Source organism: Phocoena sinus, chromosome 5, assembly GCF_008692025.1.
Source record: "Phocoena sinus isolate mPhoSin1 chromosome 5, mPhoSin1.pri, whole genome shotgun sequence".
NCBI classification, from domain to species: domain Eukaryota; kingdom Metazoa; phylum Chordata; class Mammalia; order Artiodactyla; family Phocoenidae; genus Phocoena; species Phocoena sinus.
This window is the reverse complement of record NC_045767.1, coordinates 72,060,288-72,080,268: the sequence shown is the minus strand read 5'-3', so window position 1 is coordinate 72,080,268 and position 19,981 is coordinate 72,060,288. Positions and strand designations below refer to the sequence as shown.

Sequence of the window (19,981 nt, the reverse complement as noted above, 5' to 3'; positions counted from 1 at the left end):
ATGGTTGTTAGAAATAACAAAGTCAATGTATTGCCTTTTTAGTGCTCTAAAGAGTACAAGAGTTTGTCTACTAATTTTAAAAATACACAGTGCTTTTATTTGAGAATTAGCCTATGTATATGCATTCACTGCAGAATCATTACATTGAATTTCCCTTTTAGGAATAGAATGTTTTGCTCCTTGGCATTCATTCTTTGGATTTTTTTGGATAGGTTACTTTGATTTTGATAATAACAATTATTAATGAAAATGTATTAGATGAAACTTGTTCTCAAATGATAAGAGTCATTTTTGAAACATGCTTCCAATAGGTTGTGTGTGCATGTCTGTGTTGCTGATTTTCCTTTTTTTCTTAAATTTTAAGGTGAGCCCACTACCATGCCACACCGTAGGACCCTACTCTTGTAGGAGAGTTTGTGGACGAACCTTAGATTGTCAGAATCATACATGTATGAAAGAGTGCCACAAAGTAACTGAAATTGATTCCTGCACTGACAAAAACAAGGTAATGTCCTTGAGTTGAATGTGTACATGCTTACAGTATGCTTGAAACATTTTTTTCAGTAATTTTGCCATAAATATTTTCCATTTTGCTATAACTTCTCTTTCCTTTTTCTTGCCCTCATCCCTTCTCCTTCCTTGCCTTTCCTCAGACAACCAACTTTAACAACTTGGTGTATATCTCTCTGTATCTTTGTGCTAGTTCATAAGAATATGCCTTTTAATTTGGTACTGTTTACATGCTATACCTGGGTTAATACATAAGGTTTGATTTTATGATAAAAGTACAGAAATTGTGTCTCTTTTTAGATAGTAAGTAGCAGTATCACCTCTACTGCTATCCATTTATATCTCTAAGTTTAGTGTGGAGCATTTGCTGTCAGCTGTTTTTTAAACCGAATACATGGGGTAGATGTTCACAGTTTTAATAAATTCTCAATCTTTTGTTGGAAGTAAATACCATCACAGATACAGGATATGTATAAGTTATGTGAAATTTACTGAAAGCATTTTACAAGCATATGAGAAATCAACCATTCAAAGATGTCTAAAAATTGCCATTTCACAAGGAAAAACAAATGTAGCTAATCAAATTTTAATTAATACTAAATTTTATTTTTAAAATAATGTTTTTTCCTAGGTTTCCATTCTATAGGGAATCATAATAATATTAGCAAGTGTGCTTAATGAGGAATAAGCCAAAGATTTTAAGCTTAATTTTATTATTAAGTAACATTACATTTACAGGTGTTTAAATGATTATTATGAATTGTGTTATTGAAAATTTCACTTGCAATATTAGATATTTTGGTCTTTGATTTGGTAATTGTAATGCATGACAACATAAATGTCTGTAGTATCATTCTTCCTCATGTGCAGATATATATGTAAATCGTATTGCTTATAATTTCTTCACTGAGTCATGCCTTGATCCTCAATAAAAATATTCTCATGATAAAATGAAAAAGATATTGGAATTATAAAATCAAACTAACATAATGATTCAAAACCACTTTAACTAGTTAGAGAATAGCTACTGTATGGCTTTCTTCCATTAGACTTCCAGAATATCAGATGAATCAGAAAAAACTCATTTTAAGAAGTGATATGACATGTTTGGGGAATTACCTTGGTTTATCCCAACATGGCTTCCTAGGCATCAGTGCCTGTGGTGAAATATGGGTTATAAGTTATGTGCAATTCTTCTCAATTTAGCTACAAATCCACCCTATCTCCCACTCAGGGAAGGCTACTGCAGTGTAAGTGAGTGGAAATTATATTATTTTGGGGGATAACTTTGCAATCATTCTAATTTATGTATTAAAGGTTAAATAATTCAGAAACTTTAAAAATTAATTCCTTACTGTAACATCTCAATTGAGACCCACTGGAGAAAGGCTCTTAATAGGTCTCTCTTGACCCAAGTGCCCTTGGAATTTTTAATGCAGTTTCTACCTTGAGGTATAGCACAGAGCCTATAACACAGCAGGTATTCAATAAGTGTTTATTGAATTAACTGAAATCAAAGCTCTTTTGCTTCTTACCTCTGTTCTAGTCTCTTTCCTTCCCTTGCCTTACCCTCAGATCTCAGTTCAGTCAATGCCATTCTTATGTGGGATGGCTCTGATTGATACCGTTAACAGCAAATATAACCCTAATTCATTGGCTGTAGTGAGTGGGAATGTGGTTAACTGGGGAAAGGTGTGAAGGTGATGGCAATCGCAATGGTGTGTATTTCGCAAGCAAACATGGGCTGAAATACTTTTTGACTGATTGCAAGAAGAATGAGGATATTTTCTCTTTGAGGAAAGTCTGTCATCAAAAACAAATAAAAAAGAAAACATATGTATACGTACATAATCACACATGCATAGATATACACATGCATTTCTTCTATATTATGTATGCTACAGACCCTTGCCACACAGAGTGTTGTCTGCAGACCAGTGGCATTGGCATCACCTGGAATCTTGTTAAAAATGCAAAATCTCAGGCCCCGCCTCAGCATTTTAACAAGATTCCCAAGTGACTTTTTAAAAATAGGTTATGAAAGAGAGATAATTTTCTTTTTTATATTAATTAATTAATTTTATTTTGGCTGCACTGGGTCTTTGTTGCTGTGCGCAGGCTTTCTCTAGTTGTGGCGAGCGGGGTCTACTCTTCGCTGTGGTGTGCAGGCTTCTCACTGTGGTGGCTTCTCTTGTTGTGGAGCATGGGCTGTAGGTGCACGGGCTTCAGTAGTTGTGGCGCACGGGTTTAGTTTCTCCGCGGCATGTGGGATCTTCCCGGACCAGGGCTTGAACCCACGTCCCCTGCATTGGCAGGTGGATTCTTAACCAGTGCGCCACCAGGGAAGCCTGTGTGTTGCTTTTTTAGTTAGGTGATGATCATGCTTCTTGGGTGGAAAATGTTTTTACTCTTTTTTTTTTTCTGCCACTGACTAAGAAGTAATTTATATTTTAATAGGGATGCTTCATGTAATCACAAGTCCATTTTAAAGGTGAGGTAGTTTGATCAAATGAGGTTTGTAGACATCAAAATCTTTGTGAATAATGGTCCTATTGATGATCTTGCTCTTATTCATTTTGAATATTTTTAAGAGTGAAGGCATGGCACCATTTTATTAACTGTATTTCTAAGAGCTACAGAAGTACTTTCTTTTAATGGGATATATAAATTTTATAACTTTAACATATATAGAAATGTTAGACTTCTGTATTTAGATGACTTATTTCCTTGGTACTTATCAGGCTGGCCCAGAATGCCTTCAATGTGAAGAAGGGTGCTCTAAATCACGGCCGCCAGGTTGTCCTCATCCGTGTGTTTTGCCATGTCACCCTGGAGAGTGTCCTCCCTGTGTTCAGATGCTTAGAGTAAAATGTCACTGCAAGATCACAAGTCTTTATGTGGAATGTAGGTAAGTGGACTGAAGAAATATTCTTGTTTTACTAAAATCATTTAAACTGGTATATTTTCATAATTCAGAACCCTTTATAGAATACTTCAAGGAATATTTTTCAGTATGGTCCTTAGGGGCTGGAGACCTAGATTTTCCAGTAGAGATCTGGAAGAAAGAAGTGTAGACTATTTCATCTTCTAGATACTTTACCTTGATTTCAACCAGGACAGTTCTGCTTTTTTCCACTTGGGGATTCTGTATAAGATTTTGTTAGAAAAAAAATTTGCTTTAAAAAAATACAGGAGAAGCACTCCTATAGCAGATTTTTCAGATAACAGTGTCAGCCAGAGTTTTGTTGGATCAAAAGTTGACTTGCAGATAGTTACTTAGGCACAGTTTTTAAATCATAGATTTAAAAGGTAGCTTTTGTTTATTACAAATGTTGCTGTTGTAGCATTTATCATACTAGGATATGACCTCTATATTTTCCTTACTTAAAAATGAAATTTTTTCTTGTGGATTATGCAGAGGGAGAAAAAAATTACATTTTTTTCTGTTTATCATGATCAAATATGTAATTAACCTAACTTGTTGAGCTCCATTTCACTTAAGTCTATAAAGTGGGTTTTTTGTAAGTATATTTTACTCAGAATTAAATTTTTTTATATACATAAATTTTTAAAATTTATTTATTCTTGGCTGCGTTGGGTCTTTGTTGCTGCGCATGGGTTTTCTCTAGTTGCAGCGAGTGGGGGCTGCTCTTCATTGCCGTGCATGGGCTTCTCACTGCAGTGGCTGCTCTTGTTGCGGAGCACAGTCTCTAGGAGCATAGGCTTCAGTAGTTGGCTTGTGGACTCTAGAGCACAGGCTCAGTAGTTGTGGTGCACAGGCTTAGTTCCTCCACAGCATGTGGGATCTTCCCGGACCAGGGCTTGAACCCGCGTCCCCTACACTGGCAGGCAGATTCTTAACAACTGTGCCACCAGGGAAGCCCTCAGATTAAATTTGAGAATATGAGTTTATGTCTGATTTTTTGAGCATAAATACTTGCAGAAAAATGCCTGTTAATATTATCTTAAATTTGTTTTTGTCTCTTATACTCTGGACTCATGCTTTAAATTGGAAAGTCAAATTTTATTCTTTTTAAATATTAAAATTATTTTGTTGAAATTTTAAAAAATTATAATTTTTACTTTCATAAGTTTTGTAGGGAGAGTTAAGAGGACAATTTTGCTTTATTAATAGGTGAGGACTGATGAGAAGAGGTAGTTTTCTTTTCTTTTGTTTGTTTTGTTTTCTTTTGTTTGGCCGTGCCCCTCCGCATGAGGGATCTTTGTTGCCTGACCAAGAATTGAACCTGTGTCCCCTGCAGTGGAAGCACGGGAGTCTTAACCATTGGTACACAAGGGAAGTCCCAAGAAGTTGTTTTCTTTGGTCTTTCAGGATCCTAAATTTCCCTCTCTTGCTTCTTTTTCCCTTTGTCGTGTCATCTCCAAAGGGCACCTTCCCTTTTTACTGTCTTGTTCCGCAGAGTGTTGCCTTTCCAATATTGGCTCCTTGATTCTTGTGCAGTTTTTAAAGTCTCTTCTCTTTAGTTGGTGCTCTGATCCACCAAGACTTTTTCAGTATTTTTACATTTATGGTGGACTTTGTCTTTCTTGTGTGATGTTAGCTCAGTGCCCCTCTTCTCTTTTCTGCTCAGTTTTTCCAGAACTCTACCAAGCTCTCTGAAAAGACTTGCTATATGGGAGCTTGAGAAATAGCTCTGCTAGGAATTGGTGTTTATTTTTCTACTTACAGGTAATTTGAAGTTTGTAGAAATTTCTGTCTTCTGGCTTTGCTGAGGTCATAGGATTTGAGTGATTTTGTTTGTTATTAATGAACTGAATGATTTTGGGGGGAAATGTGTGGATATATTTGGACTGAGGTGGTTTCCATTACCATAGCTATCCAGAGTTGCTTCTTCTGTTTCTTGAATGCATGTTTAAAGTATATGTTTTTATATAGAATTCTTCAGTCTTAGTATTTGTCCCAATAATTTCATTTACTTTCAGTTCAGTGAATAATTTCATAAGTCATCTTTTCCTTTTGATCCTTTTTTGCTTCATGTAATTTCTTCTATAGAAATTAGATATAAAAGATGCAGGCCTTGAAAAGCTTATTCCTAATGATAGAGTAACAGGAACAAAGTGATATTAGCTCTTAAGAGGTAAGCACCTTACCTGTAAGAATGAAAATATACAACTTTAATAGAGCCAGAGTAAAAACTTTGTTATTATTACATGCAACTTTGCCGGGAAAATTGCATGTGGTATCTTAGAGTACATTTATAGCCAATTTGATACAAATACTTAAGATAATAGTTTTGACATTAGTGAGGCTAAACTTATGGTATGTTTTGGCAATTATGTCTAGTGAAGGGAACAGGAAAAGAAAATAAAGGAAAGGAGAAGGAAGGTAATGGGGAAGAGTAAAGTGAGACACAGGTGATGGGGATTTTTAGAATGTCACTATTTACTGACTCATGCAGTGTCTACTGTTGAGCTGTCTGTTAGGAATTATTATTCATTGGTGTTTGTGACTTTTTCTGAATTACACACTGAAAACATATAAAAGCACAGATTGGTCTAAAATGATCTGAATCAATTTCTAACATTAATAGATGGCTTAATCCAAAATCAACTGAAAAAAAGTTTTTCTAATAAGCTTACTGCACTTCCCACTGAATAGCCTAAACTCCTCAATTTGAAGTAACATTTTTTTTCCCTGTTCTTTAGAAGTAAATCTGAGTGAGCATTTTCTCTCGGTCAATTTTTTAATAAATTTATTTATTTATTTGTTTATTTATCTATTTATGGCTGAGTTGGGTCTTTGTTACTGCATGCGGGCTTTGTCTAGTTTTGGTGAGCGGGGGCTGCTCTTCGTTGTGGTGTGCAGGCTTCTCATTGCAGTGGCTTCTCTTGATGCGGAGCACAGGCTCTAGGTGCGGGGCCTTCAGTAGTTGTGGCACGTGGGCTCAGTAGTTGTAGCTCGCAAGCTCTAGAGCGCAGGCTCAGTAGTTGTGGCGCACAGGCTTAGTTGCTCTGCGGCATGTGGGATCTTCGTGGACCGGGGCTCGAACCCTTGTCCCCTGCATTGGCACGCAGATTCTTAACCACTGTGCCACCAGGGAAGCCCTCAGTCAATTTTTAAGTAATATATTGAACCATTAGTTTGAAATCTTTTATGTAGAAGCTTTACAAAGAATTATAATTATGAATAATGATTGATCTACAGGGAGAGATAACTAGCAGGAACTGTTAAAGAAAGGTCAGGCGTAGATATTTTGTGTGTGTTTTGTACTTCCTTTTTGCAGCAGTTGCCATTTTTGGCATTTGATTTGTTGGTGGAAGATACAGGGCTAGAAGGTTTGAATTATCAAAACAGTTAAGTAATTTGAGGATGTTACAGATGAGATACAATTAAAATATTTCTTTAAAAAATGAAGTAAATAAGTAAGATAATTTTATGGATATGTTTGAAATTGAGTTATTTTTTAGAAAAACCATACTATAAAATGGACTTTTGTTTGAATGTCATCAAAACTTCCTCTCATCTTTTTAGAAAAATAACCACAGCTGATGTAAATGAAAAGAACCTCCTTAGTTGTTGCAAAAATCAGTGTCCTAAAGAGGTAAGATTTAATAGAATCTTTTACGTTGTATTTCTTAGGCATTGTTTCTCTTTTATTGTTTGGTCATCCTATTCCAGGTCTTTTCTGGACCCCTAGAAATGTGGGTACAGAAAGGGAAATGTGATTGATGTCTGTAGAAACGTATGGTTAGGGTAGAAGCACATCTCTTTATGACATTTGGGGATATTAGGACCAGGAATGACTCTGAAGATTTTTTTAAGCAGTTTTAAAGATAGCTTATGTACTTTACACAATAAATATTGACCTAATGTTTACCCACCTTAAAATATAAGTAGATCAAGAACCGTGTGGCTCATGGGCAGTTGGACAGTAAATCCACAGCAGAAAAAACAGATAATGTGCGTGTGTGTGTGTGTGTGTGTGTAAATATTAAAGCTCATTATTATCTTGAATTAATATAAAGCATTCATATATAAAGTTTTGCTTTTAGAGATTCTGGTGCTTGTATATGCGTTGTATTTAAACTAATTTATTGAAAGTGGTTCAGAGTAAAAAGGTAAAAACTCACTGGTTGGTGATTTAGCCCAGCAATGATTTGAGATACAAAAAGTAGTCTATCTCTGCTTGGCCAACTTAACAGTTAGGCTGTACCTTTTTTGCTGTTGTCGGGGGTAGGGAAGTGATGGCTATTTCATTTGGGTGGACATTTATAAAGGAAATCTTTTGACTTATAGATGTACTAATAGCACCTCTTTTATTTTAATTATTTGTCTTTATATACTTATCTAAGTATTTCTCATCCTATTTAGAATCGGAAGAGATGACAATGAAGTCTTAAATACAGTATTGTCTCTTTGATTAAATAAAAAGAGAAATCAATTCACGATATGCCTTTTTGTTTACAGTATTTCCTTTTAACTAAAACTTTGGACACTTTTTATGGATTACTGTTTTTAACAACTTGGAAATTGCACCTGTGATTTTTAAAAGTTATGTAAGATTACAAAAAGGGAGACATTTCAAGCAATAAATGATTATTTTAATAATCCTGTCTTTGTTATATGAGTGAAACTAGAGGCATGGGATATTTCAAGTTTAATTTTCTGAATTCTTCAAATTCTAAGTTTTCCCTTGTTAAAATAAATTTTCTTCTGTCCAGATTAAAATTCCAGGTAATAAGTAGTTGAGAATGTTTTATTTTTAACCTGACACAGTAACTTGGTATGAGGTTGCAGTTAGAAATAAAATTGAATTCAGGGGTTGCTAATTTGCAATTTAGCATTGCCTTGGCCGTGATTCATTTGTGATCCTGTTACGCCATTTGGTGGGACTGGAGATGAGTGGGCAGTATTTATTTAAAAAATTTTTTCTCATGCTCATCATTTTTGGGATCTAGGCCATTCTGGAGCCCCTGGTATTGCTAGTGTCTCCTTGGACTTTCTTGAAAAATGTATTCTTAGGTTGGGAACAATCCAAATGGCTGTTATGGTTTAGAACAGTCTAGGGGTGGACAGGTGAGTATTACTGTGGTTAATAGAGCTCATTCTAGTTTTTGTTCTCTTGACATTGATAAGACTACAGCAGTGTTTTTCAAACTCTAGTGTGCATGAGAATCACTTCAAGGGCTTGTTAAAAAGCTTAATGGGCCCCACCCCAGGGTTTCTGATTTTGTGGGCCTGGAGTGGAGGCCCAGGAATTTGCATTTCTAATATGCTGTTATATAAGGGTGATACTATTGGTCTGGCACCACACTTTGAGAACCAGTAGGCTATGGTATCAACTCATACTCTGGATCAGCCAAGAACTTTGTCTTTTTGAATCTGCCATAGATATCTTAGACTCAGAGTTACGGTATGGGATTATGACAAATTCTGATCCATTGATAAATTCCTGTTTGCTTTCTCCTCCCCTTTCCATACTGTAGATTTCTTGTGGGCAGGAACTGTGTCATGTTTGTCTTTATATCCAGTCTCTGGTTCCCTGGTTGTACATATTAGGTAGTTGGTAAATGTATATTGAGTGTGAGTGTAAGTGTGAACTGTGGGAATGGCATAGGCATGTCCTTCCAGCTCCACCACTTCTTTGATATACACTCTATGTGTCTGTTTGACTGTTCAATTAGGTTTGAATTAAACTAAAAGGAAATGTAAAGATATTAAGAACTGCACCTTTATTTAAATTGTGCCCCACATATACAATTCTACTTTTAAAAATTATTTCTGAATTTGGTTTTATCACTCCTATGCAAGCTTTTCTATTTTTTACTTGGGCAAATTGTTTAATGTCTCTGTATCTCAGATTGCTTATGTGTAAAATGGGGGCAATAGTAACACTCACTTTAGAGTGCTGAATATTAAGTGAGTTAATAACATGTAAAGGTCTTAGTGTATGGTAAGTGCTATAGATCTGCTGGCTGTGGTGATTATGGTTTGGGTATTTATCTACAAATAATATTGATTTTCAAGCTTTCCTTAATTATTTTTAAAGAGCGCTTTTTAAATTTTTAAATTATTGGGATTAAAATGAAACATTTTGAACTAGACCGTGTTGCTTATTGGTAAGCCATTTGGTATGACTTAACCAAAGCACTAGCAGAATGATACTAAGGGCTGAGTAGAGTAGAAGAAAACCATCTCACTGTGAGTGGAAGGGGTAGGATATCTCATCTTTAAATGAATATCAAGGTTGAATGTTTTAGAAAAACCTCTGTTTTTTGTTGTGAAATCTATAATGAAGATACAGTCACTATATATTATACATTCTAATCAACTTTCTTTGGTACTACTTTTCTGCTCTTTCAGAATATAACCTGGCTTTTGAGATAATACATACTTGCACATCTAACAGGGAAATGGTCATGTGATTTGATTTTTTAAAATAATGAAATTATTACATACTCAACAGTACATAATACATATATGTACAGTTTAACAAATGGTTAAAAAGTGAACACCATGTAACTCCACCTACGTCAAAAAATTTAGCATTGCTGCATCTCAGAAGTCTACCAAAGTTTCTTTCTTAGTGTAGTTCCCACCCTCTATTCTATGTTACCACCATTTGCCTTTTATAATAATTATTTCCTTGCTTTAATTTATAATTTTTACTGTAAATTAAAGTTTTTACTGTGGGTATATCTGGAAGCAATATTGATTGCATAATTTTATATTTAAAGTTCAAAAGTATGAACTTTTGTGACTTGCTTTGTTTGCTCTACATTGTGCTTGGCATTTTTATTACATGTGGCTGTAGACCATTTACTCCATTGTGAATCTACTGTAGTTTATTTATTTTACTGTAGGTAGATAGGTAGAGTTATACTGCTATGAATGTTCTTGTTTGTACATTCTGGTATTATGTGTATAGATTTCTCTTTGTAGTGCAGCTGGTTGGCCATAGGGAATGTGTAATTTCAACTTAAAGTCATACTGATTTCCAAAATAATTATATGTAACCAGTAAATTTTCCAATTTACCGTCAGGATTTTATAGCTCCTTTTGTTTCATATCCTTACCAATACTTGGTATTGTCAAAATTTAAAAATGTTTGCCAATCTTATGGCATCTCATGATTTTAGTTTACATTTCCATGATTACTCATGAGTTTGAATACCTTTTCAGGACTAATGGCATTACTTTGCCTTTACAAGGGAAGGTGGATGTGTCACAGTGCTCCACGTATAGAACCAGGGACCCAAGTTAGCAGGGCAGCTCTGCTCTCTTTGAGTCATGGGCCCCACTGTTGCTCTAGATATCCTCATTTCCAGCACATTGGGAGGGAAGAACATGGATGTGTGCTCTTGAGAAGCTTTAAGGCGCAAAAGCACTTACGCTTACATTCCGTTGGCCAGAAATTAGTCACGTGGCTCTAGCCTCAAGAGTGATGTAAGATGTGCTGTTAGAGTGGAACCAGGGAGAATATTGAGCATTTCTGGGAATTAAGGTAATTTATATCCAAAAGAAAAAAGTTGAAAAATCAGCCAATTATCCAGGATTTATTGACCCTATTGGAATGGACTTTTTCTTAAAATAGTTGCTGGGGAAAGGGGAGGTAGAGTATGACTAAAATATAAATATATAATTGTTTTATTTTGGTTTTATTTTAGCTTCCTTGTGGTCATAGATGCAAAGAAATGTGCCATCCTGGTGAATGTCCCTTTAATTGCAACCAAAAGGTGAAACTTAGATGTCCTTGTAAAAGAATTAAAAAGGTATATATTTTAAGTTATTGAAAATTCTTTTCTGTGTACATTTTTGTTGGTTTTGTTGTTTTGTGGGGGTTTTTTTGTCAGGGAGGGGGAGTCTGTATTTTGGTAGTTCTTTGACTTTATTTTTTTGACTTAATTTTAAGGTCTTATTTCTTAGAATCTTTTTATTATTGGCATATCTATTTCTGCAAATGTTTATTTTAAAAATCAGCTTTGTTTGACAATTTAGTTTTCTGCAATTTAATAGTAAAAGAGGATTATTTTATATTGGAACTGAGTTAAGTGCCCTTTTTTGGATAGAATCAGTGTGTTCTAGATTTGAGGTTTTTGCACAAGATGCACAATGTGAGTAATAAGTAAGTTTCATGATTTAAGAAATGGTCTGGAATTAACCTTTGTTGCTCTTATTTATGACATTTTTTTACCGTCAGTATTATGTTGTGAACGTGTTGCCTTAAAAAGACCTCACATACATGTAGCCTTATAAAATTATACAATAACATTCAAATTTGGAGAGAGTTAATTTTAAGATAAAATACTGGTAATGAAGGAGTAAAAGGGCAAAAGCTAATGATTGGAAAGCTCAGTGGAAGCAAACTACATACCATTTAGCAAAACTTAGGATTGAAGAATCTCACTGAACTCTTAAAGGTCAGTTCTTTTCCTTCACTTTCATGTTGACACTGTTGACTCCTTTGAAGATTTCTTCTTTCTTGACTTCTGATTTTCTCTTTCTCAGTTATAGTTGTAAGGTCTTTTTTTGCCTTCATATTCTTATGGTTGTTCCCTAAAGCTACTCTCCTTTCTGTTTCAGTTCACTCATTTATTCATCCATTCAGCAAATATTTATTGAAAATGTATAGCTTTTATTGAGGACCTTTACTTTTCATTTACTTTTATAGTTCCTACTATATAATTTCGTGGATTCAGGTAACTTCTGAATTTAAATTTATAGGCCTGAGCTTTTCTGGAGTTGGATCCCTAAGTGTTAGATATTTAAATGGACCACCTTTATATGAAAATCAGTACTCAGTCAAATCACTTTTAGTCTGAAATGTTTCTCAAGTTTTCTCTGAAATCTCATCTTACTGTCCGAGTGCAGTTTGCCACCCATTAGAACTCTAGCAGCAGATTATGCTTGGACTTTGAAAACAGCTTCATAAGAGATTTCCTTGCCTCTAATTGTAATACTTCCAATCTAAGTTCGTCGTGGTTCTTCATCACTTGGGAAAAAATATGCACTTTACAAGGAAGGTGTACGTATGTAGAGACTTGGCATAAAGGGGGATCTATGATATTACCTTTGCCTTCCTGTCCAGTCTCATCCCCTGGCAGTCATCTCTGTGAATCCATTACTTAAGTGCCCTAACACATCTGCTATGTCCCCTTTAATCTGTGGCCATATATTTGTTTTTTGCCTTTACTGCTCTGCTTTCTAGAATCCTGTTAATACTCAGGGCAACCATTTCCTTGTTTAGGAAGGTTTTTATTCCTCTGCCTCCTTTGGGAAGACTTAGGTGCTCCTTCCTCTTGGCTTTCTTTGTACTTTGTGCTAGGTTCATGACTAAGCGCTTTGTGATTCCAGGGACATGTGTAACCTTGTTTCCTCATCTGTAAAATAGTTTATACATAGGCTTATTGAAAGGAATGAAAGAGATAATGCTTATATAGCATTTAGCACAGTGACTGCTATATTTAATAGTAGCAGCTATTATTAGTTCAGCATTTACCATATTAATTTTTTCCTTGTTGTATCCCCTGTCCCTAATACAGTGCTTTTCATGTAACAGGTACTCTATAAGTACCTTTTGAATGAGAAAAGATATGATGATCCTTCTTCCAGGCTGATAGACTTCATGTCCACAAACATGCAGTATTTATTTGTGTCTCTAATGTTTGTCCATATTATTTTTCCTTTGCCTGGCCTGTCCTTGGATGACAAGACTGTGTTTATCACCAACCTCAGCCAAAATTCTGTGCTATAAAGTGCTTCATTAAAGTATATGTACTTTGCTCAGGATTTGGTGATCTCATTTCCTAACCCTGGTAGATATGAACTAAAAAACTAGTGTCTGAGGGTGTGGTGGGAAAGGAGCAACTGGTACAAATAGGTACACTTAGAGCAAAAGTGACATCTGGCAGCAAAAAATATGGAACGAATACAAGGCAGATAAAAGATCTCCAAAAGCAAAGTCTAAGACTGTTTAAAATAAGGACCACTTATTTTATTACAGAATAGTACACAAATTGATCGTAGTATTGATGTCACCTCATCAATAAAAGAGTAGATTTGTTTTTTATTATTCCATTAAGGAGACAGTGAAGTACAGATATAAGCTTTAGAATGATTTTCATCTAAACATTTTTTAAAAAGATAAAATGGTTGAGAGAAAAATTTTTAGCTCTCCAGAAAACTGTAGAACTGCACTGAGTGGGTAGCCACCAGCCACATATGGCTATTTAAATTAGAATTTTAATGAATCAGCATTAAATAATATATGACATTCAGTTCCTCGATTTCAGTAGCCATGCTTTGAGTGCTCAGGCACCATGTGTGGTAAGTGCTACCCTTGTGAGTAGTGCACGTTTAGAACATTTCCATCATTTCAGAAAGCTGTGTTGGATGGCACTACTCTAGTACCTCCCTGGAAGCTTTAGAAGAATAACAAGAAAAGATAAAGAAAAATGAAGAATAAAAATGAAATTGAAGCTAAGTTGGTAGTGGTGTTTAATAAATGATTATTAAATGGATGGTTTTAATTTTATGGTATTCACTTTTTTTGCAGTTAAGAGATAGAGAATAATCACTGTTTGAACTGAGACATTTAATGCATGCAACCATGTCATTATTAAATATTAACACGACTTAAATAGTATGCATAATCCTAAGCTGCTAGAGGAATTCGGCTTTTTTATGGCATACAGTTACAACTTCGAGGGAAAACCTTTTAAAATCAAATTTTTAAAAACTTTATTTGTAGGAATTGCAGTGCAACAAAGTACGTGAAAATCAGATTTCCATAGAATGTGACATAACATGCAAGGAAATGAAGCGGAAAGCATCTGAGGTAATGTCAGGTTAAATGTCATTTTTAATGTGTTAGCAGCCTTTCCCTACTTATTTTGTGCATTAATTTATGTGCTTATTATGAACAACTCGAAATCTCATCCTTTTTTGTTTTTGTGATAAAAGCCTAGTTTGTTAGCCTATTCTGAACCCTCAGGTGTGCTTTTTATGGTCTGGTGTGTACTAGATTTTTCCATCCTCTGTACCAGTTAGTGTATGTGCTCTGGAACATAGTTATTCATCTTAATGTTAGTGTAAGCCTCCTGAAAATTATGTTAAAATAACACAAAAATAAGCTTTTGGGATTCTTTGCTGTTTGGGTTACTTCTAGCATCACTGTTTCTGTCCATCAACCCAATCAAGGAGTAGGCTCTTGGTTTTGTTTGAAGCTAAGGATTCCCTTCCAGAGAGGGCATTTTAGGAAAATGGTCAATTTCAACTCTAGGCAAAGAGTGGTATTCAATAATTTATTATAGAGTCTTAGTATGGTAACTTAAGAGAAAAAATCCAGTTTTAAAGTATTTCAGTTTACAGTGTTGTAACTCTTTGAACTGTGATCTAATATCTCTTATAGTTGTTAAGCTGAAATGTTTATATAAGGTATAACAACCTACCTCCCCTTACCCCCTATCTGTTAGATAGTACCTTGGTAACACTTCTCGGTATATAACATTTACGTTTCTTTAAATAATTTTCAATTTAAAGCTCCCAGAAGTTGTTATGGGTTAGTGGAGCCTGGGAGGAAAGATGTTAAAATTCTATGTAAAATTTGATGATTACAATGTTAATTTACTTTTAAATGTCCATAAACAGATAAAAGAAGCAGAAGCCAAAGCTGCTCTTGAAGAGGAAAAACGAAGACAACAGGTAACTGAACAAAAAATACCCAAACTTCTGTCTCTTTGCATCATCGTTAGTTTTTATGCAAATACAAGATATGTGGAAACATACAGATTAGGATCTGGTGAGCTCAGTTCTGGACTGAAAATACAGTTCCTGTAAAACAAAAATTAGCCATTCACTTACTTCAGTCCAGGTATACTGAACCTCTGAAGAAGCACGGGACCTTGTATGTTCACAGATATTTTGTGTATTCCCAATTTACTTGCTTGCCAGTTTCGTCCATTCTCAAGAGATAACTCCTCTTTTGGTTGAGGGGTGAGGGTCAGGGCATGGCAGCATCCATTTTAAGTCATCCTCTGCAGTGCATGTCTTCGCTCACCTAAAATTATTTGAGTTTTACTGAGTTATAGGTTATCTGTGACAAATAAGTGCTGTTTACTAACCAATACATTTGTTTTAATAATACATCCCCTTATTTACCGATTAGATTCTTGAATGCAGGATTTTTATCTGTTCTTTATTACCTAGATAACAAGTACATTCCTGATATCCCCTGTTTGCTCAAATACTGTATTTATTGATCATACACTCCAAAGAGTGTCTTAACTTTGTAATAGTGACATGTAATTTTTTGTCAGTTTGTATTTTGAGTTGCTTTATACTTATCAAGCAGTATATATTGTATGCAAACTGTTGCCTTTATGAATGAAGAAATTGAAATTTGCATGACTTGAGAGAGGGCATTAAAAACAACTCATGTAGCAAGGGTGGGATAAAATGACCTCTGGTGTTTTATGGTTCTATAAAGTTGGTTTGCCTAATACCAAAAAATAAGTTATCAGAGCTAATACAGTAAAACATGGATCGACTAAAATCCTGGGAGATTAAATTATTAAGAATAGTTTAGGGTGTCCCTTCCTCCCCTTTTCATAAACAGTTGTGGATAGAAATCTTAAACATATTCTCTATTTACTCACCTTTTAAACAGAGTGTATAGAAAATAATTTAAACCAAGCTTGATGACTGTGAGTCATCATTAAAGCATTAGTTATTTTACTGTGTCAGTAGTTCTCAAGTTTGACTGCTTTTAGTATATTTTGACCTTGTGCTGTATATCAACAACTACTTGAGAATATTCTGACATTTTGGTTCTTTGAAGAATGCCACTTTATATTAAGTATATGTTAAGTCTTCTTCCAGTGTGGTTTATGAGCAAAGTCATGGATATGTTAACTGAAATTTCTATTTCCTTTTAAATACACATTTACAGAATCTTGCATGAATATTACATATATATTTTAGTTAATAAGTATCCGGTTTTAGTTAATAACAATGCACTATAGTGTATCGTGTTATATTATCATTCATTAAAGTTTAATAAGTAAGTTCTTAACAGTAGACTGAAAATCTATACTTTATAATGAGTGTCATCTAGTTATCCTTTTTTTTTCTTTTTTTTTTTTTTTTTTGCGGTACGCGGGCGGCCTCTCCCGTTGTGGAGCACAGGCTCTGGACGCGCAGGCTCAGCGGCCACGGCCCACGGGCCCAGCCGCTCTGCGGCACGTGGGATCCTCTCAGACCGGGTCACGAACCCGCGTCCCCTGCATTGGCAGGCGGACTCTCAACCACTGCGCCACTAGGGAAGCCCGAGTTATCCTTTTTTAGAACGAGTTTTTTATATAATTCTACTTTCTAAAAGAGTCATTTTGATTTAAAGCATGAAGCATTTTTCCCCTGAAGAATTTTTACTCTGTGTTTTGAAATGTATTTGACAGAGAGGAATCAATTTCCGGCAGCTTTTTTCTCTTCACTCACTTGAATTTCTTTCATACAAGCCAGTAATGTTTATTATACCAGCATTGTATAAAACTAGAATTATAGGTATCTTTATTCTAATGGGTCATCTGTTAGCACTTACTAGAAGCTCTATATTATAGAGCCCCATTAATTATAGGTTAATGGTGTTGATGTATAAAACTAATGTCTATATTTTAAATCAGATGTTTCTGTATTTAGTATCAAAGACAGGCCTTCAATCTGAAACAATCTCTTTCACTACTCCCTAGTTCCCTTTCTGCTTACCTAAGTTCTGAATTTGTTGAATACAATCAGTAGTGGAGAGATGTTGTTTTAAAAAATCAAATCAATATGTTTATTATATACCATTACTATTAAAACATTTCCCAAATTTATTTTTATCTAAGTGGAAAATTTTAAATCAATGTGTGTATTGAATTTAATAAAAATGATACTGTTTTGATTTAGGCCGAACTGGAGGCTTTTGAAAACAGACTGAAGGGTCGTCGGAAGAAGAACAGGAAGAGAGATGAAGTGGCAGTTGAGCTAACGCTGTGGCAAAAATATAAATATTATCTCTTTCCAGTGTGTGCAGTTGTGGTTTTAGTGTTTGCATGGTACATAGCCCATGGTGTGGATTAAAAAATGTTTGATCTCTTAATATACCTCAGATTAGATTTCGATAAGTTGTTAAATTTGGAATATTAGAAAGTGAATGTTGTAGAACATAATATATATTCACATTCATCTCTCTATTCCAGCGGTTGTTAGAAGGACAGAATGTTAATCTTTATCTTAATTAGCATACTAGAAGTGGCAATAGTAAAAGCATGACTGAAATTGTAAAATATTTCATAAGGCATAGCCAGTGGCAGGGTAACATGTTAGTTGTTCATTGTGCTTCCTTCTATTAACATAACTGTTTCATTTACTATTTAGAGCCATCTTTTTTTTCTTTGGGCAAAATTAAGATGAAACTGAGCCGTATGTGTAGTAAGAGGAATATTTCACAATGTTTTGGTTACTTATTAAAAGGTACTTTTCCTGGTCATGTAACTTTGTACTTTTTAAAATATATATATCCTCTAAAAGACCTCATAAATTATAACATGAAGCTATATAATTAGACTTCAGAAATTGGTTTATTAGTGAGGAATTTTTATCAGTTATTGAAGTAAAATTTTATGTAGTATGTCACTCAGAGGAAAATATAATTGTTTTCAAAAAATGCCAGGCTAGATTCCTCACATGTGGCTATGTCTTATATAAGAAGCTTTTAACTGAAGTTGACATGTTTTGTAAAACTTGTATGTGTTTTTTTAAAGTAATAATAAAAGAAAAATTAATATTTATGAGCAATATATGCTGAGCACAGGCTTACGAGCTTTATGTACTTTATTCTCATTTCTTCTTACCACAATCATATAAGTAGATTTTTTTTCAGCTGGAAATAATAAGTTCTTATGAAAACAAGCTGATAGAGAAATATCAGTAAGCCAAGTCTGTTTGAATTGTAAGTCATTTTAAATGGTTTTGCTATTTAATTTTTGTATAATTAATGTTTTCATTAAAATTTTTCATACCAAATTTTTAATCTAGAATATTTACTATTTAAAATATTCAGGAACCTATAATTTTATCAAGGTATAAAACTCTAATGCTTGATGTAAAACATAGTAATTGATAGGTACTAAAAAGTGGTAAAAGTACAAAGAAGGATTTTAAAATTTTGCTTTCTTTAACTCAGTCTCTTTAATGTTATGTTCCTTAATCAAGTATTAGCTGGTATCTAAAGTGGAAGGGCAGTCATTCCTTTCTTTATGGTATTTTTGTTTTAATTTTAGATTTCTTTTTTACCTTTCCCAATGTTAAGAGTTACTGGGTTGGTGTTTCAGAAGCTCTAAACTAGAGCTGTTAACACCCAAGTCATTACCTTACTGTACTCTAAAATGAATGTTAGATGTCCATGTGGTAAGCTCTTTTCATGTATTTCAAAATCTTGGCCTAATAAACAAACCTGAAGCCTAGTTCATGCCTCTTTGTTGGGCTTGTGTTCTTGCTAAGTTTTCTTTCTGATTTGTGCGGAAGAATCTAGTGAGCGGAAGAGGGAGATTGAGTGAATAATAAATGAAGCAGTTTGCTGTTTCTCATTTGCTTGGCTAGTAGCTCAGAGCTTAATTAATTAACCCAAAGTTGCCCAACTATTCATTCATTTATTCAATCAACATACGCCTTTACTGCGTGCCAGGAACCTTCTAGGTACTGGAGATAATGGTGATCCTCTCAGGGACCTGTTAAGGAGTGGAAGAGAGTGGGCAGGAAATAGATACACAATAAAATGGACGTGATTTCATGTATGATAAGTGATGTTAAAAAATGAGAGAGGGCTTCCCTGGTGGCGCAGTGGTTGAGAGTCCGCCTGCCGATGCAGGGGACACGGGTTCGTGCCCCGGTCTGGGAGGATCCCACATGCCGCGGAGCGGCTGGGCCCGTGAGCCATGGCCGCTGAGCCTGCGCGTCCGGAGCCTGTCCTCCGCAACGGGAGAGGCCACAACAGTGAGAGGCCCGCGTAACGCATAAAAAAAAAAAAAAAAAAAAAAAAAAAAAAAAAAAAAAAAAAAATGAGAGAAATGTTACAGAAAGTGATGAAAGAGGGGGCTGAAAAGGCACTGGCTAGTTTAGATTGGGAAAGTCTCTCTGAGATGGGGACATTTGAAGATCTGAGGGAAAAATCTGTGAGAGAGAGAAATCAGCGAGTACGAAGTCACTAAGTTGGGAGATGCTTGGCAGAGCTGAGGAACAGACAGAAGGGCTGGTGTGGCTGGAGCTGAGTGAGTGATGGGGAGAGAGCGCCCAGGGCCAGTTCACAGTGTGCTTGATATACCATGCTGTGGAATGGGGGTTTATTTCTAGCTGCAGTGGGCAGCACTGGAAGGTTTTAAGTGGGGAATAGTTGTTGGCCATCGTTCTTTTAAGATAACTGTCTTCTGGCTGCTGTGTGGAGAGAAGACTCTAAGGAATCAAAGGTAAAAG

At 35.1% G+C, this 19,981-nt stretch overlaps 1 protein-coding gene across 9 annotated transcripts in view; it reads left to right on the top strand.

Moving 5' to 3' along the window:
• Positions 1 to 18,975, top strand: part of NFXL1 (nuclear transcription factor, X-box binding like 1) — a 56,701-nt gene extending 37,726 nt beyond the window's left edge. For 8 of the 9 annotated variants that reach the window (XM_032633216.1, XM_032633217.1, XM_032633220.1 and 5 more), the window contains 7 exons: positions 365 to 505; positions 3,252 to 3,418; positions 7,004 to 7,073; positions 11,140 to 11,244; positions 14,223 to 14,309; positions 15,122 to 15,175; positions 17,417 to 18,975. In XM_032633216.1, coding sequence (XP_032489107.1) covers positions 365 to 505; positions 3,252 to 3,418; positions 7,004 to 7,073; positions 11,140 to 11,244; positions 14,223 to 14,309; positions 15,122 to 15,175; positions 17,417 to 17,590 — 798 coding nt within the window. In that variant the 3' untranslated portion in view covers positions 17,591 to 18,975. The remainder of the gene's footprint in view (positions 1 to 364; positions 506 to 3,251; positions 3,419 to 7,003; positions 7,074 to 11,139; positions 11,245 to 14,222; positions 14,310 to 15,121; positions 15,176 to 17,416) is intronic. The other variant, XR_004350064.1, reaches the window with a different exon arrangement.
• Positions 18,976 to 19,981: the final 1,006 nt, after the last annotated feature.